The 25440-nt window shown below is 37.9% G+C and overlaps 1 protein-coding gene across 2 annotated transcripts; it reads left to right on the forward strand.

Moving 5' to 3' along the window:
• Window positions 1-59: 59 nt before the first annotated feature.
• On the forward strand, window positions 60-18761 carry P2RY10 (P2Y receptor family member 10). 2 transcript variants are annotated; one of them, XM_027534839.1, is made up of 3 exons: window positions 60-140; window positions 17383-17833; window positions 17960-18758. In XM_027534839.1, exons 2-3 carry the CDS (start codon window positions 17430-17432, stop codon window positions 18414-18416), a joined length of 861 nt encoding a protein of 286 aa, XP_027390640.1. In that variant the 5' UTR covers window positions 60-140; window positions 17383-17429; the 3' UTR covers window positions 18417-18758. The 2 variants fall into 2 exon arrangements, with proteins under 2 accessions (XP_027390640.1, XP_027390639.1); XM_027534838.1 differs by having other exon boundaries at window positions 17383-18761.
• Window positions 18762-25440: the final 6679 nt, after the last annotated feature.

Genomic DNA, 25440 nt, shown 5'->3' on the forward strand with positions numbered 1-25440 from the left:
TCTGTGGTGAGACACCAAATGCACTCAACTTCCTCTTTCAATAACAAATTTGTCAGTTATCAGTAGGCTCCGAGCCACCAAGAGTTAGGCTTTTTCACCACCAACTCCCTGCAAAGAAACAAGCCCAGCAAGGCTCCAAGGTAAGTTTCAGCTTAACATATGGGAACTGGTAAAATTCCACGTGGGAAGGTTGGTGGGGGCATGAAGATCCAAGACAAGGGCAGACATGAGACCAGTGTCCAATTTTAAAATGGTCTCTGGCTTCTTTCAGACTTATTACAGCAGGAGCAATGGTGATTTTCCTTGGTTCTGATTAGAATACAAAGTTAAGGTTAATGCCATTAGTCCACACCATTATTACAGGATCAAGGAGTCTGTGATGCAGCTCACTCTTTGCTGAGGGCTCTTTGCTTCATTATCATTCAGGTAAGACAGCACAAAGTGGTAAGGAAAGAGTACATTCAGTAATATTTATTGGGACAGCTTGACCTATTCGGCCAGAAAAAGAGGATTTGGATTTCTGCTCTGTAGTTGCTTAATAATCATAGATTTTGGAGATGAAGGAGCTCCTAGGGATCCAAATCCCTCACAATACAGATGGGAAAACTGAGAGGCTATGAAATGAAGACATTTGAGATCACCCAGCTGGTCAGTGGCAGAGCTGGAACTAGAACATATGTCTTCTAAATCATGGTCTCTTTTTTCTACAGAAGCCTGTATCTCCCAGAGAATACTGTAAATATATTTATAACTATGTTGGATTGTAGGTTAGGAAGGAAGAAAATATCCCAGATGACAAACTCTGTTAAAATTATTTCAATCTGTTCAAAGGCATTTCTTGATCCTTTGAAAGCTGTATTTTGACCCAATTTCAGACCTACTAGATAACAGAGCTCCCAGAAGTGGTGCCTATCTTTTCAGCAGTTATCATTCTTATTATGTTGAGTGCTAGCAACCTTTCTGGTTCTGAGCTAAGATGACTGAATCTAAAGAAAACTTCCAGTTGAGGAATTCTTCAAGGTGAACTGTGCCACAACAGTTGGTACCAGGATCATTTTGGATATAATGATAACAAGCTTTGTGGTGCATTTTGGATGGAGTGGTCTCAGTCCCAAGAATCCTGCAAGTGGGAATATTTTTTATTTTTTTTTCCAAATGGATGTGGGAGTCATTGTCCTTTCTGTTATTTGAGGAGGTTATCCCTTAGCAACTGCAACACAGTGAAATTATTCACTGTTAAAAAATATGTGATATGCTGATATATTGAGGTGGAAATGGCCTGAAAGAAAATAAAGTCATGCATTTGGTGTAATAATGTTTGCAACAGTTCCTGTCGAACAAAGGTCCTTCTTTAGTCAAAAGCAGTTCTTTTTTTTTGGGTCAACTGGAAAAATTGTTGAATTTAAATTGTACAAACTGTGTAAATCCTGGCAGTTGTGGAACACAAGACTTCAAATGAGTGAATATACTTCTGGATGGTTTTGGGTGACTTTTCACAGCTTGTTGTGTTTGAGGTAAGTCAATCTATGTCCTAAGAAGCAGGAAGGTGTATGGTCCAAGTAAAGAGGACAGAGCTGTCTTTGTGAATCCACCTTTTCTAAGTGTTTCTACAATCAGGGTAATGACTGGCAGGAAGTCTATGCTTTATTTAAAAACTCTTGCTAAAAATGTCTACTTATATTTCAAGTCAGGATATTTTGCATTTAAATTTTCATCTAGTATTGATTCACATGCATCACAGGCAGAGTGATGAAATATATGGACCAAAGTGCAGAAAGAAACCTTGATTTTAGTTCAAGTTCTGTCAAAGATTCACTTTTGGCTTTGGGCAAGTTACTTTATTTTTCTGAGTCTCAGTAGTCTCATCTATAATAAGGTGGGGGCTTGAAATAGATAGTCTTTTAATTTCCTTCCTAGTAGAGTGGTTTGACTCTAGGCTCCTGGTGCCTGAGAAGAGTATATCATGAAGTGGTAAATAATGAGACAGTAGGGAAATCTAACTACAGTTAGAACCTTCTGGAAATACAGTCTAGCTTTCAAAGGGAACTCAGTAATCTATGCTGAGGGCCACTATACTTCTTTCAGATTAATGCCATCATGAGAGTTTTAACTTTTAGACCACAGGCAAGTGTTTTGTAAATAATTTCCTTTTTTTAAATAATAAAATGAAAACACACAAGGGAAAGAATTATGAAATCTGATTTACACACTGACAGTGTCACTTAATCAGTATTTCTTAATCTTTTAAATGAAAAGTTCCATTTGAAAAACATAAAAGTCTTACTGCAAAGTTATTGTGGACTTGACTAATTAGGAACTAGATCCTGATCCTGGACTCCTAAAAAGACTTATCCCATCACATTGACATTTTCCAAGTACTGTGGGACAAACAGGCAAAAAGATTTTTGTAGATCTGTGCTTTCAGTTTGTATTATACGGAAAATAATTTTGATTTCTAAATGTATTTACCATAATAAGGATCTTTTTTTCAAGTAATACATGTTTCCCACTCTTTTACATTAAGAATTATTGCATTAATCCTACTCAATATTTCTCAGACCTATGCTTTTGGGGAGATTTTCTAAACTCAGAAAAGTACACGATCCAACCAAAAGCTCATGGAGGTTACTCTCAGTACAAGTAAAGTATAAATGAACTAACATTTATTTAATGTATACTGTGTACCAGACAGGATTATTGATATGTTTTCTACTTTTTTGTCATTGTTGTTCACTCAGTCCTGTCTGACTATTTGTGGGATGGACTGCAGCACACAAGGCTTCCCTGTTTTTCACTATCTCTTGGAGTTTGCTTAAACTCATGGTCATTCAGTCGATGATGCCCCTTCTCCTCCTGCCCTCAATCTTTCCCAGCACTAGAGTCTTTTCCAAAGAGCCGGCTCTTTTTATCAGGTAGTCAAAGCATCAGTCCTTCCAATGAATATTCAGGGTTGATTTCCTTTAGGATTGACTGGTTTGATCTTGAAAGTGAAAGTGAAGTCACTCAGTTGTGTCTGACTCTTTGCAACCCCATGGACAGTGGCCTGCACCAGGCTCCTCTGTCCATGGGATTTTCTAGGCAAGAGTACTGGAGTGGGTTGCCATTTCCTCCTCCAGGGAATCTTCCCGACCCAGGGATCGAACCCAGGTCTCCTGTATTGTAGACAGACGCTTTACCATCTGAGCCACCAGACTCCTTAATCATGTACATTTCTTATTTAATCTTTGCAATGATATATTTAAAGGTACTATGACCCTAATGTTATAAATGAGGAAACTGAAGCCACTAAATATGAAGTGAGTCATTTCAGGCTGGAGAGCTAATAAGTGAGTCAAGACATTACCCTAGGTCTGTCCAAAGAACATGATTCTTTCCATCTGCAAAATACTGCCCCAAATGCAAAAATGATGAATAATTAGGCCTCCTTCTTATCTGATTAAAAATCCAATAAAGATACATGCATGGAAGTTCAATTCAAATTTTATTTAATTCATTTTAAGGATAAAAATAATTTTCACTTCTAATTTATAGGGGAAATGTCTAGACTTGGAGAACATTTCTGAACTTCTATATTTCTGAAATCAAGCCAGGTTATTTACAGTTGATTTTAATTAACTCAGGAAATGGTAGAGCTCCAAATTCCAGTTGCTCTTCTTTGGCTGTGGTTATGAATGATTGAATGAAGGACACTGTGCGCATGGGTATCTGACTGGCTTGGGTAGTTCATGTGAGACTTTTATGATTCAAATAAGAAGAAAAATGCTAAAAAAAAAAAAAAAAGGCAAGTTACATTCCCAAATGCCTGGTGAATATTCTCCCCTGGAAAGTGGGGAGGTCCCCTATCAGCAACCTTTCTCTAATTTTCTCTTTTCCTCCCAAGATAATAAGCCCACATGCTGGTCCTATTATCAAAGAAAATAGGAGACACATATTTGATTTTTGACATTTGATAAATTTGTTCACTTAATGGTATTACTGACTTAGTGATGAGAGATGAAGAGAGGGAGAGGACTGAGAAGCTAAAGCTTTGTAGAACTGAGTGGTTACCTCGATGCCAGAAGCCTAGATTCCACACTCTTCACTCTGCCATTTGTATAGCACTCAGGTAAATGTGATAAATGTGATGACTTCTTTGAGTCTTACTTTTGTGATCTGTAGAATGGGAATGACCTAATTTGTTATATATATATATATATACACACATATACATATACATATAGTGTAATACGTATATATGAACTTTAAATAATAATTAATAGCAATTATAGTTGTAATAATGCTTTGTAAAGTGCAGGTAGGTTGAGATGGTGACAGTTGCATTAATGATGGAAGTGGCAGTGCTGATGGTATTAGTTAGAGGCAGGGGTTTAGAGAGTCCAGGCCCATAAAGTCATGGCAAGTTAGAGCAGAAGGTAGTTAAGATCATACAGTTCATATTATTTTATCTTAATAATGAGGGAAATGAAACTCGCATAAAGGAAGGGGAAGTATTATAGCTACAAATCCAGTGTTCTTTATAATATATTTTACAGCTTCTGAGTCTTCCCCATCTTACATGATTTGTTACATTTGGCTCACTACTATTAGGGCTTTCCAGGTGGCTCAGTGGTAAAGACTCTGCCTGCCAATGCAGGAGACTCAGGACACATGGTTCAATCCCTGGATCAGAAAGATCTAGAGAAGGAAATGGCAATCCACTCCAGTATTATTGCCTGGAGGATCACACGGACAGAGGAACATGGAGAGCTACAGTCTATGGGTTTGAAAAGAGTTGGAGATGACTGAACAAATGAGCATACAATACTCTTATAAATCCATCATTCCAGTACTTTATCCATAGATCTATTGTGGTTTGGGTTCATAAGCAAAACTTGTTAAAGATTCCTGGTTTTGATAGTACCGTACCCAGACACCTGGTGGCAATCATTTGCCATATATGTGCAGTGATACATCACTTCATGAGAAATAGAAAGGGAAAAGGTGGAAACAGTGAAAATCTCTTCTTAAGCTCTAAAATCACTGTAGATGGTGACTGCAGCCATGAAATTAGAAGATGACTGCTTCTTAGCAGGAAAGCTATGACAAACCTAGACAGTGTTTTGAAAAGCAGAGACATTACTCTGCTGACAAAGGTCCATATAGTCAAGGCTATGGTCTTTCCAGTAGTCATGTTCAGATGTGAGAACTGGACAAGAAAGAAGGCAGAACGCTGGAGAATTGATGCTTTTGAACTGTGGTGCTGTAGAAGACTCTTGAGAGTCCTTTGGAAAGCAAGAAGACCAAACCAAAGATCTTAAAATAAATCAACCCTGAATACTCTTTGGAAGGACTGATGCTGAAGCTGAAGTTCCAATACTTGGGCCTCTGGATGCGAACAGCTGACTGATTAGATAGAACCCCGATTCTGGGAAAGATTGAAGGCAGAAGGAGACGAGGACAACAGAGGATGAGATGGTTGGAGGGAATCACTGATTCAATAGACATGAACTTGAGCAAACTCCCAGAGATGGTGAGGGACAGGGAAGCCTGGCATGGTGCAATCCATGGGATCACAGAGGCAAATACAACTTGGTGACTGAACAACAACAAAAACATAGTCATAAAAGTGCTAGACATACAACTGAGATTATTAGCATCTTCGCCTCTGAAGAATGGTTTTATCCATATAAATGTGACTTTAACCTATTTTTGTGCAACAAATTGCTTCCAAAGGAAAATTTTTAGCTTTCTCTGCTCATGAAGAGCCTCATTATGACTGAAATTTTAATAACTGAGACTTTGAGGAAGAAGCAATAATTTTGAGTCTTCATTTTCTGATCTATAAAAGGGTATGAAAGTGTTAGTTGCTCAGTCGTGTCTGACTCTTTGCAACCCCATGGACTGTAGCCCATCCAGGTTGCTCTGTCTATGGAATTCTCCAGGCCAGAATACTGGAGTGGGTTGCCATTCCCTTCTCCAGGAAATCTTCCAGACCCAGGGTTCGAGCCAAGGTCTCCTGCACTGCAGGCAGATTCTTTAATGTCTGAGCCAACAGGGAAGCCCTAAAATCAGTATAATAATAACAGGGTTCTCTCAAAGGTCAAAGGTAATATATTAGTAATATCACTTATCTAGTGGCAGGATGCAAGTGGAAACTTCTTGTACTTAGTATTTCACTGAAACTTAGGAGTCTGAAACAAATTCTAATGCCATCATAATATAAGTTCACTTTGTGCCTTTGCAAAAACACAGCATTGAGCCAGTTGGTAGGGAAGTGAAGCTGCTTTTACATAGACATTATTAGTACCTACAATGTTCTTGTATTCAGACTCACTGATTCATATTTAGAGGCCTGACCTAACTTTGTGTTCTAAAACAAAATTTAGTTATTGTGATCACTCACCTAGAGCCAGACATCCTGGAATGTGAAGGCAAGTGGGCCTTAGGAAGCATCACTAAGAACAAAGCTAGTGGTGGTGATGGAATTTGAGTTGAGCCATTTCAAATCCTAAAAGATGATGCTGTGAAAGTGCTGCACTCAATATGTCAGCAAATTTGGAAAACTCAGCAGTGGCCACAGGACTGGAAAAGGTCAGTTTTCATTCCAATCCCAAAGAAAGGCAATGCCAAAGAATACTCAAACTACCGCACAATTGCACTCATCTCACAGACTAGCAAAGTGATGCTCAAAATTCTCCAAGCCAGGCTTCAGCAATACATTAACCATGAACTTCCGGAAGTTCAAGCTGGTTTTAGAAAAGACAGAGGAACCAGAGATCAAATTGCCAACATCCCCTGGATCATCGAAAAAGCAAGAGAGTTCCAGAAAAACATCTCTTTCTACTTTATTGAGTATGCCAAAGCATTTGACTGTGTGGATCACAATAAACTGTGGAAAATTATGAAAGAGATGGGAATACCAGACCACCTGACCTGTCTCTTGAAAAACTTGTATGCAGATCAGGAAGCAACAGTTAGAATTGGTCATGGAACAGCAGACTGGTTCCAAATAGGAAAAGGAGTACATCAAGGCTGTATATTGTCACCCTGCTTATTTAACTTCTATCCAGAGTACATCATAAGAAACGCTGGGCTGGATGAAGCACAAGCTGGAATCAATACTGCTGGAAGAAATATCAATAACCTCAAATATGCAGATGACACCACCCTTATGGTAGAAAGTGAATAAGAACTAAAGAGCCTCTTGATGAAAGTGAAAGAGGAGAGTGAAAAAACTGGCTTAAAGCTCGACATTCAGAAAACTAAGATCATGGCATCTTGTCCCATCACTTCATGGCAAATAGATGGGGAAACAGTGGCTGACTTTATTTTTCTGGGCTCCAAAATCACTGCAGATGGTGACTGCAGCCATGAAATTAAAAGACACTTATTCCTTGAAAGGAAAGTTATGACCAACCTAGACAGCATATTGAAAAGCAGACACATTACTTTGTCAACAAAGGTCTGTTCAGTCAAGGCTATGGTTTTTCCAGTGGTCATGTATGGATGTGAGAGTTGGACTATAAAGAAAGCTGAGTGCTGAAGAATCAATGCTTTTGAACTAGTGTTGGAGGAGACTGTTGAGAGTCCCTTGGACTGCAAGGAGATCTAGCCAGTCCATCCTAAAGGAGATTGGTCCTGAGTGTTCATTGGAAAGATTGACATTGGAGCAGAAGCTCCAATACTTTGGCCAGCTGATCTGAAGAGCTGACTCCTTAGAAAAGACCCTGATTCTGGGAAGGATTGAGGGCAGAAGGAGAAGGGGGTGACAAAGGATAAGATGGATGGATGGCATCACCGACTCAATGGACATGTGTTTGGGTGGACTCCAGGAGGTGGTGATGGACAGGGAGGCCTGGCATTCTGCGGTTCATGGGGTCACAAAGAGTCAGACACGACTAAGTGACTGAACTGAACTGAACCGATAAAGTCAAATGTTTAATGACAGAATTCTCATTTAACCTTATGAAATTGCTGCTGGTTTTAAAATAAAAGGTTTAGATTACAGGCTTTGGAGCTTTTAGGTATCCAGATATGTTAGATTCCAACCTTATTATCCTTGCCTTGACCATAGTTTTCTCAGTAACAAAGGGAGAAAAACTATGACTATTGCTTGGGAGAGTAGCTTATAGAATAGACATTAGAAGTAAAACTGACTAAGACTCTGCTAATATGTACTTATTCTCCATACTGTTCCCTTTATAAACCAATGTTTATGAGCTGAGTTCCTACTGCATGCTTAACCCTCTGCTAAGCAAAATGAGAGATATAAAAGTGCAAGATACAGTCGTCCCTCATGGAGACTACATTTTTATAGTGTAGCCTAAGTGTCCAATGAAAGTACAAAGGAAAAGGTCTGAATAGATTTCCCCATGCAAGGAAATGATTAGAGTTGAGATAGGATCTCAAGAGAAGAGTAAATTACTGACTTCTGAGATGGGATCCAGGGAGAAAAGAGTTTGATGAAGTTTCATCAAACTTTATACCAATCTTCATTATCAGAAATATTCTTACAGCAACACATTGGAAGTGAATCTTGTTAGTTCAGTGAAGGTAGCTAATTATCCTCTTTGATTATTAGATTAGAAGTCTATGCTGATCATTCCCTTTAGAGTTTGGCTCCTGTTACCAGAACTCTTTTTAAAGGAAAGAGACATCCCTCTATGAAGCTCCTGGCCTTTGATGTAGGCAGAATATACTCTGGATAGAGCACTGACACTGGTTAAACCAAGAGGCGGTTACTTTTTTAAGAATGGTATTGGAGGCACTGGGAATTTGATCCTCATATCTATCTGGGTGGTTCACAATAATACAGCTAGGAGTTCAAGTATATTCTGAAGATATTGTATTTTCACAGCTTATAATTTTTCCTGGGTTGTGTTATCTGTGTGGTGATCCTGATTAGCTGAGTTGGTTATGCAACAGCAATGAGATTAACTTTTGAAGGTTAATCCCTACATGGACCAGTTAACATCAATTTTTAAAATAGTGCTGTATATTTAGCCTTGCTTTGGGTTTAGAGAGAAAGACAGAACAAAATTTAGGGCATAACCTCTGACTTCACAAAGCTCACAGCCCAGTTTAGAGTGATTCATAAACAAATGAACAACAAATGTGTTGTCATAAGGCAGAATATTTACCCACTTAAAATATTTACTAACTGATTATGTATCGATAATTCTGGAAATTTAAAGAAAGTCATAGCCTTTGCCTTCAAAATGCTCATAGTTTAGCTAGAAATAAAGAGATATGAATGAAAACACTCAATATGGTGCACTAAGTACATTGTTAAAGCAATCCCTGTGACAGCATGGTAATCCAGATTTGCCATTTTGATATATCATTTTGGCAGCAGAGTATAGAATATATTTTTAAGAGAGCAGTCCTAGAACCAGGTAGATCAATTAAAGAATGGTTTAATAATTCAGAGAGAGGAGAGAGAATGAGTCGAGAGAGAGAAAACTTGGTTGATTGAATTAGAGAGGAGTCTAGAATTTTTTTAAGTATTCTGGCTCTTGTAATTGGATAGATGGTGGTGGATAAGTAAAAGGTCAGAGAGTATGATGAATTTAGTTTTGGGCATTTTTATTTAGAAATGCCTAGAAAACACTGAAATGGGAAATCTCAGCTGAAAATTGGACATACAGATTTAATATCTGAGAAGAGGCCAGCCCTGGACAAAGAGACATAAGAGCCATCCGGATATGGGTGGTGATTGAAGTCATGAAAGTGGGTGATGTTACTTAGCATGAAGACACTGAATAAGGAGAGAATATGCAGACCTAGGGAAAGCAAACATTTAAAGGATGTGCAGAGATGAAAGAAAACATAAAGAAGACTCAGTATGAATGGGCCGATAGTTAAGAGGAGACTCAAAACAGAGTTGTGGCTTAGAAGCCAACAAGAGAGAGCATTTCAAAAACATGGAAGTGGTCAGACTGTCTAACACAGCAGAAAAGCCCTGCTTGATTTAACAACATGATGGCCACTTGTTACCTTTACTAAAGCAGTTTCAGTGAGATTATAAAGACATGCATGCCACATTGTAGTGCATTAATAATATAAAGTGAGGAAAAGAAAGCAATCAGTGTCAAAAAATACTATGAGATGTTTATTTAAGAAAAGAAGGAACATGACACAAAGCTAGAATAAGATGCATTGACAAGAGAAATATTATTGTGGAAGTTGAAGAGACTTAATGACAAATATCTAGCTGAGAGTGAAGGACAACATGATGATCTGGGAGTGAAAGGGAACAATTAATGAAAGAAAATCCTGAGAAAGCTAAAAGGGATTAAGAGCATGGGAATTCAACTTGTACAACAGGAAAGACAGCTTTGTTGGGAAGGATGCAGTTATAGATAAGATTGCGTGTGTTGGAAGGGGACAGTGTTTGAAACTGAGTTACTTCTCATTCAATAGCCTCAATTTTCTTGTGATTTAAGAGGTAAGAGCCTCTGCTGAGAAATATGAGGATGGGAGAGCAGAAGAGTAGAAGAAATTTTAGTAGAGTTATGAAAGTGCTAAATAGCCAGCACTCTCTTTTTGTGCACCTTGATTAATTTCTTAGGAGAATAAACTAATCAGAGGTGTGGAAAAAGAGACTGAAGCAAAAAAAAATCTTCTATGTAAAGTGCTGAAACTAGAAATTTATGATTTCTAGTTTTAGCACTTCAAATAGATCCTGGTATTTTTAATAAGATCATTCATCAGTTTGGATAATAAAAAAATAAAATGGTTTGTGGACTTAATCTGGGATTAAGACCTTGCCAGGCTTCCCTAGTGGCTCAGACAGTAAAGAATCAGCTTGCAATGAGGGAGATCTGGGTTCCGTCCCTGAGTTAGGAATATCCCCTGGAGAAGGAAATGGCAATTCACTTCAGTATTCTTGCCTGGAGAATTGCATGGACAAAGGAGACTGGCAGGCCACAGTCCATGGGGTTGCAAAGAGTAGGACACAACTCAGGGACCAACACTAGCTTTTTAAGCTGGTACAGCAGAAGAATGGTGAGCAAAGAAGGTTGAGGATTCTTGTGTAAGAATAGTTAATTTGACCATTGAATCTAGTCTGCATAGAGAACGAAGCAAAATGAGGGAGGGTGCCAGATTGGGCCATGAGAAATGGAGAGAAGTTTAAGGTCTCTGTGAGTGTGTGGTGCAAGCTAACATGATGCAACTTGCAGTGAAGTTCAGTGATTGTAATGTTATCTTTTTAATTAATTTATTTTAATTGGAGGATAATTGATTTACAATATTTTGATGGGTTTTGCCATATATCAACATGAACTGACCATAGGTATACATGTGTCCTACGTGTCCTACATGTTGAGAGTCCCTTGGACTGCAAGGAGATCAAATCAGTCAATCCTAAGGGAAATCAGTCCTGAATACTCACTGGAAAGACTGACACTGAAGCTGAAACTCCAATACTTTGGCCACCTGATGTGAAGAACTGGAAAAAACTCTGATGCTGGGAAAGATTGAAGGCAGGAGGAAAAGGGGAATGACAGAAGATGAGATGGTGGGATGGCATCACCAACTCGATGGACCTGAGTTTGAGCAAGCTCTGGGAGTTGGTGATGGACAGGGAAGGCTGGCATGCTGCAGTCCATGGGATCGCAAAGAGTTGCACATGACTGAGTGATTGAACTGAACTGAACTGATACATGTGTCTCCCCCAACCTGAATTCCCTTCCCACCTCCATTCCCACCCTATCCTTCTATGTTGTCCCAGAACACTGGCTTTGGGTGCCTTGCTTCATGCATCAAACTCACATTGGTCATCTATTTTACATCTGATTATGCATATGTTTCAATGCTATTCTCTCAAATCATCCCACCCTCTCCTCCTACTGAGTCCAAAAGTCTGTACTTTATGTCTGTGTCTCTTTTACTGCCCTGCATGCAGGTAGGATCATTAGTATCATCTGCCATGGCAAAGGTAAGGGAATATGGAGACAAGCATGGGTTCCAATTCTAATATACCACGTCTACACTATGTGAGTATTGTGACTTTGGCACAATTTATTTAACCTCTCTGTATCTCAGTTTCCTCATTTGTAATATGGTAATAATCATTGGGCCACTATGAGGATTAGAAAGGCAGCAGTGGAAATGAAGATGGATTGGAGATAGACTGCAGAGATTTTAAGGGCAAGATAATCACCTGGTTTCTGTTTAGATATGGGTGAAATGTAGTGATAGGAGTTAGATGAATTCCCAGTTTCTGTCTGTAATGTTTAGGAAGCTGGTCATGGCACAGACTAGAAGGAGAGCTTAGATTCAAGAGTAAATCACCAATTTCATATCTTTCCTAAGAGTGGAACCAAAGATATATCCAGATTTAAAGGGATAGAGATTGGTAACATAGAGGGCACAAACCAACCAAAAATAGTCAATAATAAAGCCAAAGGGAGAAACACAAAAGAGATAGAAACAGGCAGAGACTGAGAGAAGAAACATGTTTTGACTTTGGCCCTTCCATTCAACCTATTTTTGTTAGTGGCTTCTTAAGTTGTTCTCCTTTCTAAATTTCAGAAGCGTCACAGATTGCTAACAGGAAGTGAAATGTTCCCTATCTGAGAGAGTTTATATTTTCACCCTACCCAACATAAATTCCCCCAGTCTCCTATCACCATGGAGATTTTACATTTAATTGTCACCAAACATATTTGGGGAAAAACCCTTTCTACCTCCCCTTCAGTCTGGAGGAGAAAAATCATTTTGGAAAGCAAGCCATACAAATCTCTAAACTTGAAATAAACTGAATTGCAGAGGCATAATAAACCACAGAAACAAATAAGTTGTGATCATGACCTCTAGCTTGCTGTTTTGGACTAATAGGACTTTGTTATTTAGCACAGAGGTATAAATACAATCTGCTTCTTTAATAAGAGAAAATTTCTGTACCAATGAAGCAGAAACAAATATCCATGTTTGTAAAATGCAGAAGTGGAGGTGTGAATGGGTGGGTGTGAGTTGTTTTTAGTTCTTAGTACTGTAATGCACCTTATGTAGCCTGCCTTGTTCTTTCACAGCCTATGCATAAGTAATAGATTATAGTAGAAATAAGATCAATACTGAAGTCAAAGTGGGTGGTAAGGGAGGGTTGGTGACATGTATGATGACAGATGTTTAGTTATATCTTGATGGCATAGCTAGAGCAGTCCTAAGGTTATAAGATCCTGAGGTCCTTCTATGAGATGAGAAAGATTCTGCCATAATGTGCTCTCTGGATGGCACAATGATCTTAATGTTATTAAAAAGTCCCTCTTGAGCAGGGAGAGGCAAATAGTTATAATGGAAATAGTACAGACTTTGGAGCAAATCAGGCTTGATAATAAATCTCATTTTTAAATTTGCTACCCAAGACAATTTACTGAATCTCTCTGAACCTCAGTTTCCTCATCTGAACTATAAGAATAATAATGGAACTTCATCTTAGGATGGTTGTGAGAATTAAATTACATAATGTATATGAAAAATTCCATTGAAGATTCTGGCATATATCATTGATCAGATCATAGTAATTATTTACTTTCTTTTCACCTGTGAGTATCCTTCTACTTTTGTTCTGAGTCATACATACATAAGAAAGATGACTGCATGACTCTTTAGGATCTATCACAGATAGACTAACTAGGGAGTATATGAGGAGGGAAGATGAAAGTATTATTTACAGTATTGGTAGCTGATAAAGTCTACTCTCTTATCTGTGAATTAATCTCTTGGGGTTCTTTTCTTTTATCATTTATCTATTTCCTGGAGTAAGACTTAGAATGATATAGAAAGTCATTCTGCTATTTACAAGGAGAATCTCAAAGAAGCCACTCTGTTTTTGTAAACATACTTAAAAGGAAACCAAATAAAACATACCAACAACAAAACTCCATTTGAGGAACAACCTCTGCACTTTTTTTTCTCTACTTCTAGCTTTAAAGGCAATAAACATTCCTGCACTATGGATAGAAGCTATGTTTGTAAAATTTGTCTTTAGGAGGAAAACAAATGATGAACAGAAGGGTGTGTATAAAGATTAACTGCTCTGTCTTCCTATTTAAAGTCTTAGATCCTTCATTTAGTATATTTGTGGTCTTAATAAACTCTCCTCTGGCCTTGCTTATTCTACCTTAATAAGATTAAGTCCAAGAAAACTTTTCCCATTACAAAGACTACTTTAATAAAATTAAACCTTACATTGTTTCAAAAGGTTTTAGTGACCTATTTCGCTAATACCCTAATCAGTATTCACCATGATTTTGGATAATCTGCCATGGGATGATGTTGCACCAGTATAGTATTTCCCTTAGATAGAGAATAGGTTTCTCCCCTTCCCTAGTACATAAGTGGAACTATCGTGGTTCAGCTTCTAAATTCATTTCTTGTTGTTTAGTCATTAAGCCATGTCCAACTCTTTGCGACTCCATGGACTGCAGCACACCAGACTTCTCTCCCCTTCACTATCTCCTGGAGTTTGCTCAAATTCAAGTCCATTAAGTCAGTGATGTTATCTAACCATCCTGTCTTCTGTTGTTCCCTTCCCCTCCTGCCTTCAGACCTCATGCCCAGCATCAAGGTCTCTTCCAATGAGTTCATTCTTCGCATCAGGTGGCCAAAGTATTGGGGCTTCAGCTATAGCATCAGTCCTTCTAATGAATATTCAGGATTGATTTCCTTTAGGATTGACTGGTTTGATCTCATTGCTGTCCAAGGGACTCTGAAGAGTCTTCTCCAGCAGCACAATTCAAAAGCATCAATTCTTCATCTCTCAGCCTTCTTTATGGTCCAACTCTCACATCTGTACATGACTACTGGAAAAATCATAGTTTTCACTATACAGACCTTTGTCAGCAAAGTGATGTTTATGCTTTTTAATATGCTGTCTAGCATCTTTTAATTTTTTGGCTGCAGTCACCATCCACAGAGATTTTGGAGTCCAAGAAAATAAAATCTGTCACTATTTCTGCATTTTCCCCATCTATTTACTATGAAGTGATGGGACTGGATGCCATGATCTTAGCTTTTTTTTCCTTTTATTACTGAAAAGTTTCATGCAAATTTGGAAATTAAACCTAAGCCGAGAGAGAGAGAGAGAGAGAGAGAGAGAGAGAATTCATGAAAACCACCAGCTATTGTGATAAAATAATAAGGAAGTAATTTTCCCAAGCCACAAAGATCAGCTAGGACACTGGTACTGCAGGCTAAAAGAGGCAAATCTATTTTCTCAGTGCTGTGGTGCCAAGTTAGGAAGTCAGAACCCAATGGGAAAGGTGGTGGACAAAAGAGAGGCAAGCAGATCAGAACAATAAGACTGAATTTCTACCATTGCAATTGGGAATGAGTGAACAGTGTTCATACTAACCAGAGGCAAGAGAAATATTGATGCAAAAGAAACAGACTCAAATATCATATTCTTTTTTTCTGCTATTAGAACAAAAGACTGAGTATTTCAGGACTTCCTTGTGTGCAAGACACAGCTTAGACAATCTGGCAAGGCAGTTTGAGGACAATTCTGTGGTTCTTTGGTTCACTGGATGGGCTTGGATAAACAGTATACCTTCCTTTAGCACCTATAAACAGATCCCTTCTAATTTTAATATCCTATGACTTTGTGGGTATAAAAACAAATCTAGTAATAACTCATTTTTAATTTGCATTTCTCTAATGATTATTGATGTTCAGCATCTTTTCATATGCCTGTTGGCCATCTGTATGTCTTCTTTGTATGTCTGCTTAGGTCTTCTGTCCGCTATTTTCTTGTTTTTTTTTTTTTTTTTTTTTAATTGAGCTGTGCAAACTGTTTATATATTTTGGAAAGTAAGGCCTTGTCAGTAACATCATTTGCAAATAATTTCTCTCCCATAGGTTATCTTTGTGTTTTGTTTATGTTTTCTTTTGCTATACAAAAGGTTTTAGGTTTAATTAGGCCCCATTTGTTTATTTTTGCTTTTGTTTCCTTACTCTAATAGATGAATTCCAAAAAAAAAAAAAAAAATCATGGTAACTTATGCCAAAGAGTATTCTGCCTATGTTTCCTCTAGGAGTGTTATAGCGTCTAGTCTTTAATTCAGATATTTAATCTATTTTGAGTTTGCTTTTGTATATGGTGTAAGAGAATGCTCTAATTTCATTCTTTTACATGTAGCTGTCCAGTTTTCCCAACACTATTTATTAAAGTGACTATTTTTTCTCCATTGTATATTCTTGCCTCATTTGTCATTAGATTAATTGACCTTAAGTGTGTGGGTTTATTTCTGTGCTTTCCATACTGTTCCATTGATCTATATGTTTGTTTCTGTGCTGGTACCATAATATTTTGATTACTGTAACTTCGTAGCATAGTCTAAGGTCAGGGAATATGATTCCTCCAACTCTATTCTTCTATCTCAATATTGTTTTGGCTCTTCTGGGTCTTCTCTGTCTCCATGAAATATCACCTCACACCAGTCAAATGACCATCATAGAAAAGTCTACAAATAATAAATACTGGAGAGATTGTGGAGAAAAAGTAACGTTTCCACACCATAGATGAGAATATAAATTGGTACAGTGACTATGGAGAACAATATTGAGGCTTCTTTAAAAGAAAAAGAATACAGAAATAGTTACCATATGATCCATCAATCCCACTTCTGGGCATATAGCCAGAAAAGGCAAAAACTCTAATTCAAAAAGCTACATGTATCCCAATGTTCATAGCAGCACTATGTACAAAAGCCAAGACATGGAAACAACCTAATGTTCCATCTACAAATGAATGGATTATTAAGATATTGTGTGTATGTATATATATATATGTGTGTGTATATATATGTGTGTGTGTGTGTGTGTGTGTGTGTGTGTGTATATATATATATATATATATATATATATATATATATGGAGTATTACTCAGCAATAAAGAGAATGAAATAATGTCATTTGTAGCAACATGGATGGACCTAGAGATTATCATACTGAGTGAAGTAAGTCAGACAGATAAAAACAAATGTCATGTGCTATCACTTACATTAGAATCTAAAGCAATAATACAAATGAACTTATTTACAAGACCAAAATAAACTCACAGACATAGAAAACAAACAGTTACCATAAGGGAAAAAGAAGGATGGATAAATTAGAAATTTGAATTTAAGAGATATACACTTCTATATATAAAATAGATACACAACAAGGATGTACTGCGTAGCACAGGGAACTATACTCTATATCTTGTAATAACCTCTAATGGAAAAGAATCTGAATATATATATAGATAGATAGATAGATAGATAATCACCTTGCTGTACACTTAAAGCATTGTGAATCATCTAAATCAACTAAGCTTCAATTTAAGAAAATCTGGATGTCAGCTAAAGTGGTTAACCATGATACTGTTTTTTTGTTTTGTTTTCTTTTGGGCAGGGATTATAACTTCATGGCTTACCTTGGTAAATGCTGAAATATTCAAGATGAGCAGCAACAGTACCAGCGATCCTGAGACTATCTGCAATGAAACATATTTGACATTTCATTACCCTCTCTACGCAACCACCTACATCCTCATATTCATCCCTGGTCTACTGGCCAACAGTGCAGCCTTGTGGGTTCTGTGCCGCTTTATCAGCAAGAAAAATAAAGCCATTATTTTCATGATAAACCTCTCTGTGGCTGACCTTGCCCACGTGCTGTCCTTACCCTTCCGGATTTACTATTACATCAGCCACCATTGGCCTTTCCAGAGGATCCCTTGTCTGCTATGCTTCTACCTGAAGTATCTCAACATGTATGCCAGCATTTGTTTCCTGACATGCATCAGCCTTCAGAGGTGCTTCTTTCTCCTCAAGCCCTTCAGGGCTAGAGACTGGAAACGTAGGTACGATGTAGGCATCAGTGCTGCCATATGGGTCATCGTGGGTACTGCCTGTTTGCCATTTCCCATCATGAGAAGCACAGACTTAGCAAACAACACTGACTCTTGCTTTGCTGATCTTGGTTACAGGAAAATGAATGCAGTGGCTTTGGTTGGGATGATTACAGCTGCTGAACTGGCAGGATTTGTGATTCCAGTAGTCATCATTGCATGGTGCACCTGGAAAATGACTATATCCTTGAGACAACCACCTGTGGCTTTCCAAGGAATCAGTGAAAAGCAAAAAGCACTGAGGATGGTTTACATGTGTGCTGCAGTCTTCTTCATCTGCTTCACTCCCTATCATATTAACTTTATTTTTTATACCATGGTAAAGGAAGCTATCATTAGCAGTTGTCCCATTGTCCAAAGCACACAGTATTTCCATCCTTTTTGTCTATGCCTTGCAAGTCTCTGCTGCCTTTTGGATCCGATTCTCTATTACTTCATGGCCTCAGAGTTTCGTGACCAACTATCTCGCCATGGCAGCTCTGTGACTCGTTCCCGCCTAATGAGCAGGGAGAGTGGTTCGTCAATGATTGGTTAAAAATAAAACAGCTCTTGATTATGGATTTGTTTAACTATGTTTCATTACTTTTGCCAAAGACCAAAATGACTAGACACACCGTTTCTATAACTGAACTTTGGGAAGAACAGGAATACTTGTGCTCACAGGGGTGTGACAATAGAGGCAGAGTGTGAAATGTGGGAGAGGAAGGGAAAATGAGATTTGCCTGTTTCCTCTTTGAAATTCAAGTCACTTTCTTACTTGAGAGATTTAGATTAAGATTTTACATATGTTTTAAACAAATGAAAATTGCTTATTTTATCTTAAACCTTTCTTTAGTAAATGTGATGCTGTTAATGATACAATAAATGCATGAATCCTTCACACAATCCAAAAGCAAATCTCTTTCATATGAAGAATATTACCTGTAAATGAAAGCAAAACATTCTCCAGTCTTTATAAGGCATAAGTGCACAGGCAAGGGGTTGTGAGCATTGAAGCAACATGTGAATAAATTTGAGGATACAAACCCTTACTGAAGAAAAGGCATGGGAATGTGTTTATTCATTGAAAATATATTGGATGCCTATTGCATTCTGGGTTGCCATTCTCTCGGGTATTTTCACCTACAGCATCTCATCTGGCTTTTCTAATAAACTTGTGGAAGGTTCCAATCCAAATGAATAAATGAAACCTCAGAGAGATGAAGCGACTTCACTGGGGATAAAGAGTGTTAAGGCAAAATTTGCCCTGAATACACCACATATGCTTAGGATATTGCCTCTATTTCTGTTGTTATTTGTTAGGTTAATGCTAAACTATCTACTACTGCTTTATTGACTATGCCAAATCCTTTGACTGTGTGGATCACAACAAAGTATGGGAAATTCTTAAAGAGATGGGAATACCAGAACACTTTACCTGCCTCCTGAGAAATCTGTATGCAGATCAGAAGCAACAGTTAGAACATGACATGGAAGAACAGACTGGTTCCAAATTAGGAAAGGAGTACATCAAGGCTGTATATTGTCACCCTGATTATTTAACTTATATGCAGAGTATATGGTGTGAAATGCCAGGCTGGATGATGCACAAGCTGGAATCAAGATTGCTGGGAGAAATATCAGTAACCTCAGATATGCAGATGACACCACCTTTATGGCAGAAAGCACAGAAGAACTGAAGAGCCTCTTGATGAAAGTGAAAGAGGAGAGTGAAAAAGTTGACTTAAAACTCAACATTAAAAAAACTAAGATCATGGCATCTGGTCCTATCACTTCATGGCAAATAGATGGGAAAACAATGGAAACAGTGAGAGAAATTATTTTCTTGGGCTCCAAAATTACTGCAGGTGGTGATTGAAGCCATGAAATTAAAAGATGCTTTCTCCTTGGAAGAAAAACTGTGATCAACCTGCTGCTGCTGCTGCTAAGTCACTTCAGTCGTGTCCGACTCTGTGTGACCCCATAGATGGCAGCCCACCGGGCTTCCCCAGCCCTAGGATTCTCCAGGCAAGAACACTGGAGTGGGTTGCCATTTCTTTCTCCAATGCATGAAAGTGAAAAGTGAAAGTGAAGTCGCTCAGTCGTGTCTGACTTCTAGCGACCCCATGGACTGCAGCCCACCAGGCCCCTCCATCCACGGGATTTTCCAGGCAAGAGTACTGGAGTTGGTTACCATTGCCTTCTCCGGTGATCAACCTAGACAGCATATTAAAAAGAAGAGACATTACTTTGCCGACAAAGGTCTATCTAGTCAAAGCTATGGTTTTTCCTGTAGTCACGTATGGATGTGAGAGTTGGACCATAAAAAAAAATCTGAGCACTGAAGAACTAATACTTTTGAACTGTGGTGTTGGAGAAGACTCTTGAGAGTCCCTTGGACTGCAAGGAAATCAAACCAGTTAGTCCTAAGGGAAATCAGTCCTGAATACTCATTGGAAGGACTGATGCTGAAGCTGAAACTACAACACTTTGGCCACCTGATGTGAAGAACTGACTCATTGGAAAAGACCCTGATGGTGGGAAAGATTGAAAGCAGAAGGAGAAGGGGATGACAGAGGATGAGATGGTTGCATGGCGTCATCTACTCGATGGACTTGAGTTTGAGCAAGCTCTGAGTGTTGTTGACGGATAGGGAAGCCTGGTGTACAGCAGTCCATGGGGTCACAAAGAGTCAGACATGACTGAGTGACTGAAGTGAACTGAATACTAAGCTTTGTTTGGATGGTGAAAACGCAGACTAGGGCTAAGCTACACAAAACCAAGACCATTTGTACACAATTTGCTGAAGATTATCTGAAAAGTCTGTAGATTGTGGGGATGATGTGTCAGGCTTCAGGTTGCAAGATATCAAATAATAAATAGCTTGATCTAATACTGTCTCAAACTTGATATCAGGTCAGTTCAGTCACTCAGTTGTGTCCGACTCTTTGCGACCCCATGAATCACAGCACGCCAGGCCTCCCTGTCCATCACCAACTCCTGGAGTTCACTCAGACTCATGTCCATCGAGTCAGTGATGCCTAGATATCTAGATATAAGATGCTCCAAATAGTTAATTATTTAGCACAAAATATATTGTAAGTCTTAATGTGGGTAATATAAACTCCATGTATAGATGAAAGAAAGAAGATGAGTATTCTGTAAAATTATTTTTTTTTTAGTTTGCCCATTCCTAAACATTGCTATACATTACTCTGAACAAATTTGTGTTTATAAGAAACTTCTCTGTGAGTAAAACTCACAGAATTGCATTGGAAACAAAATATTATCACGTCATCAATGAGTGGTGAAAAGTATATGTCCTCCTTCTCACAATCCTCTTATCTTCATTTTTTATGGATTATGAATATTATTTCAGCATTACTATGGAGGATTTAAATACAAGCAATCCTCAGATTCTCCTGTTGGCATTTACGAACCTAAATCCATCATTCTCATTTTTTTTTTTATTCCAGCAATTTAAAAACATGGACACTTGGTGTGCAAGGGAAGAAGGGAAGTGGTAGTCCTCAGACATCCATTTGAGTAGAATGTCTATGGAAGAGGAAGTCGGGACAACTGAATAGGCAGTCATTAAAAGAGAAAAATACATTTTATAGGAAAGAATAAAATTCTGTAATTATAAAGCAATTAAAATGTTTTTCTTGTGCTTAATTAATAAACATTTAAAGGCACAACCCAAAGAGGGTTGCCAGATATGTTTGGAGTTAATGGTAGCATTATCAGAATGATTACATAGACAGCCCCACCCTAAGGAGATGATTTGGAAAGAAACCCATTTGAAACTACACCTCCTGCTATCTTTATGAAGAAAAGGAACCACAGTTGTAAAGAGCCACACTTCATATTCTCTCCTTTCAGATTTCTGACAAAAGGTTATGCTACAAGCAACAGATCTGCAGATTAGTGGACAAATTAAATTTCATTTTTCCACCATTAAAGTGAAATCTCTGGGCTTTTCTGACATGTGAATCCCTATTTCAGTGAGAGAGAAAAAGATAACTTGGAAACAAACAACAATTTGTTCTAGAATTTTTAATTATAAGGGATTAGAATTTAATTTATTTTTTTTAATTTTTATTTAATTATAAGGGATTAGAATGTAATTTCTAATCCCTTACAAAATGTTAGGGGGAAAGTACCCCTAAGATCAGGAACAATACAAGGGTGTCCACTTTCACCACTATTATTCAACATAGTTCTGGAAGTCCTAGCTACAGCAATCAGAGAAGAAAAAGAAATAAAAGGAATCCAGATCAGAAAAGAAAAAATAAATCTCTCAGTGTTTGCAGATGACATGATACTGTACATAGGAAGCCCTAAAGATAGTATCAGAAAATTACTAGAGCTAATCAGTGAGTTTAGCAAATTTGCAGGATACAAAATCAATACACAGAGATCACTTGCATTTCTATATACTAGCAATGACAAATCAGAAAAAGGAATTAAGGAATCAATTCCATTCACCATTGTTACAAAAAGAATTAAATATCTAAGAATAAATCTACTAAGGAGACAAAAGAACTGTACACAGAAAATTATAGGGTAATAATGAAAGAAATCAAAGATGATATAAACAGATGGAGAAATATTCCATGTTCTTGGGTAGGAAGAATTAATATTGTGGAAATTACTATGTTACCAATTACAGTCTACAGATTCAATGTTATCCCTATCAAATTACCAATGGTGTTTTTCACAGAACTAGAACAAAAAATCTCACCATTTATATGGAAGCACAAAAGAACCCAAATAGCCAAAACAGTCTTGATAAAGAAGAATGGAGCTGGTGGAATCCACTTTCCTGACTTTATATTATACTACAAAGCCACAATCATCAAGACAGTATGGTACTGGCACAAAAACAGAAATATAGACCAATGGAACAAGATAGAAAGCATAGAAATAAACCCACGCACCTTATTTTTGACAAAGGAGGCAATAATATACAATGGGGCAAAGACAGCCTCTTCAATAAATCATGCTGGGAAAACTGAACAGCTATTTGTAAAATAATGAAATCTTCATAACATCATACACAAAGATAAACTCAAAATGGATTAGAGACCTAAATGCAAGACCAGAAACCAGGAAACTCCTAGAGGAAAACATAGGCAGAACACTTTCTGACATAAATGAAAGCAAGATCCTCTATGACACACCTCCTAGAGTAAAAGAAATAAAAACAAACATAAACAAGTGGGACCTGATAAAACTTAAAAGCTTTTGCACAACAAAGGAAACTGTAAGCAAGGTGAAAAGACAACCCTCAGAAGTGGAGGAAATAATAGCAAATGAAACAACTAACAAATGATTAATTTTCAAAATATACAATCAGCTCATACAACTCAATGCCAGAAAAATAAACAACCTAATCAAAAACTTGGAAAAAGGACTAAACAAACACTTCTCCAAAGACGTCATTGGCTAACAAACACATGAAAAGGTGCTCAACATTACTCCTTACTGGAGAAATGCAAATCAAAAGTACAATGCAGTATCACCTCACACCGGTCAAAATGGTCATCATCAAAAAGTCTACAAACATAAATGCTAGAGAGGGTGTGGAGAAAAGGGAATGCTCTTGCAGTGTTGGTGGAAATGTAAATTGATACAGCCACTATGAAAAATGGTATGGACATTCCTTAAAAAACTATAAATAAAACCACCACAGGACCCAGCAATCTTACTCTTAGGTATATACTGTAAGGAAACCAAAATTGAAAAAGACACATGTATTCCGATGTTCATTGCAGCACTATTTACAATAGCTAGAACATGGAATCAAGCTAGAAAACCATTGACAGATGAATGGATAAAGAAATTATGGTACATATACACAAAGGAATATGTCTCAGCCATAAAAAGGAAAGCATTTGAGTTAGTTCTAATGAGGTGGGTGAACCTAGAACCTATTATACAGAGTGAAGTAAGTCAGAGGAGAAAGATAAATATTTTATTCTAATGCATATATATGGAATCTAGAAAAATGGAACTGAAGAATTTATTTATAGGGCAGCAATGGAGAAACAGACATAGAGAATAGACTTATGAACATGATGAGAGGAGAGGAGAGGGTCAGATGTATGTAAAGAGTAACATGGAAACTTACATTACCATATGTAAAATAGATAGCCAACAGGAATTTGCTGTTGGAAATGGTGCAGGAAACTCACACAGGGGTTCTGTATCAACCTAGATGTGTGGGGTGGCGGGGAGGGGGGGAGGTTTAAAAGGGAAGGAAGGGACATATGTATACCTATGGCTGATTCATGTTGAGGTTTGACAGAAAACAACAAAATTTGTAAAGGAATTTACCTTCAATATAAAATAAATAATTTAAAAAAAAACATTATAAAAAGGCCTACTTGCTTGTCTTATAGGTTCTGTTTTAGGAGCAGGATTCAGGATCGGTACACATTTAGGGGTAACTGAAGACCACTATTGTATTCTTGCCTTGAGAACCCCATGGACAGTATGAAAAGGCAAATAATTATGACACTGAAAGATGAACTTCCCAGGTCAGTAGGTGCCCGATGTGCTAATGGAGAAGGATAGAGAAATAACTACAGACAGAATGAAGAGAGAGAGCCAAAGTGAAAACACTGCCCAGTTGTGGATGTGACTGATTATAGAAGTAAAGTCTGATGCTGTAAAGAACAGTTTTGCATACAAACCTGGAATGTTAGGTTCATGAATCAACGTAAATTGGAAGTGGTCAAACAGGAGATAGCAAGAGTGAACATCAACAATTTAGAAATTAGTTCAGTTCAGTTCAGTCTCTCAGTCATGTACCACTCTTTGCAATCCCATGGACTGCAGCACGCCAGGCCTCCCTGTCCATCACCAACTCCCGGAGTTTACTCAAACTCATGTCCATTGAGTCGGTGATGCCATCCAACCATCTCATCCTCTGTCGTCCCCGTCTCCTCCCGCCTTCAATCTTTCCCAGCATCAGGGTATATTCAAATGAGTCAGCTCTTTCCATTAGGTGGCCAAAGTATTGGAGTTTCAGCTTCAATATCAGTCCTTCCAATGAATATTCAGGACTGATTTCCTTTAGGATTGAGTGGTTGTATCTCCTTTCAGTCCAACGGACTCTCAAGAGTCTTTTCAAGTGAACTAACATTGACCAAAATGGGTGAAATTAATTCAGATGCCTATTCTACCTACTACTGTGGGCAAGAATCCCTTAGAAGAAATGGAGTAGCCCTCATAGTCAACAAAAAAGTCCAAAATGCAGTACTTGGGTGTGATCTCAAAAGTGTCAGAATGATCTTTGTTTGTTGCCAAGGCAAACCATTCAATATCAGAGTAATTCAAGTCTATGGCCTAATCACTAATGCTGAAGAAGCTGAAGTTGAATGGTTCTATGAAGACCTCCAAGACCTCTATGATGATCTACAAGAAATTTTAGAACTAACACCAAAAAAACTTGTCTTTTTCATCATCAGGGACTGGGATGCACAAGTAGGAAGTCAAGAGATACATAGAGTAACAGGCAAATTTGGCCTTGGAGGACAAAAAGAAGCAAGGCAAGTTCTAACAGACTTTTCCAA

Source organism: Bos indicus x Bos taurus, chromosome X (genome assembly GCF_003369695.1).
Source record: "Bos indicus x Bos taurus breed Angus x Brahman F1 hybrid chromosome X, Bos_hybrid_MaternalHap_v2.0, whole genome shotgun sequence".
Lineage (NCBI taxonomy): Eukaryota > Metazoa > Chordata > Mammalia > Artiodactyla > Bovidae > Bos > Bos indicus x Bos taurus.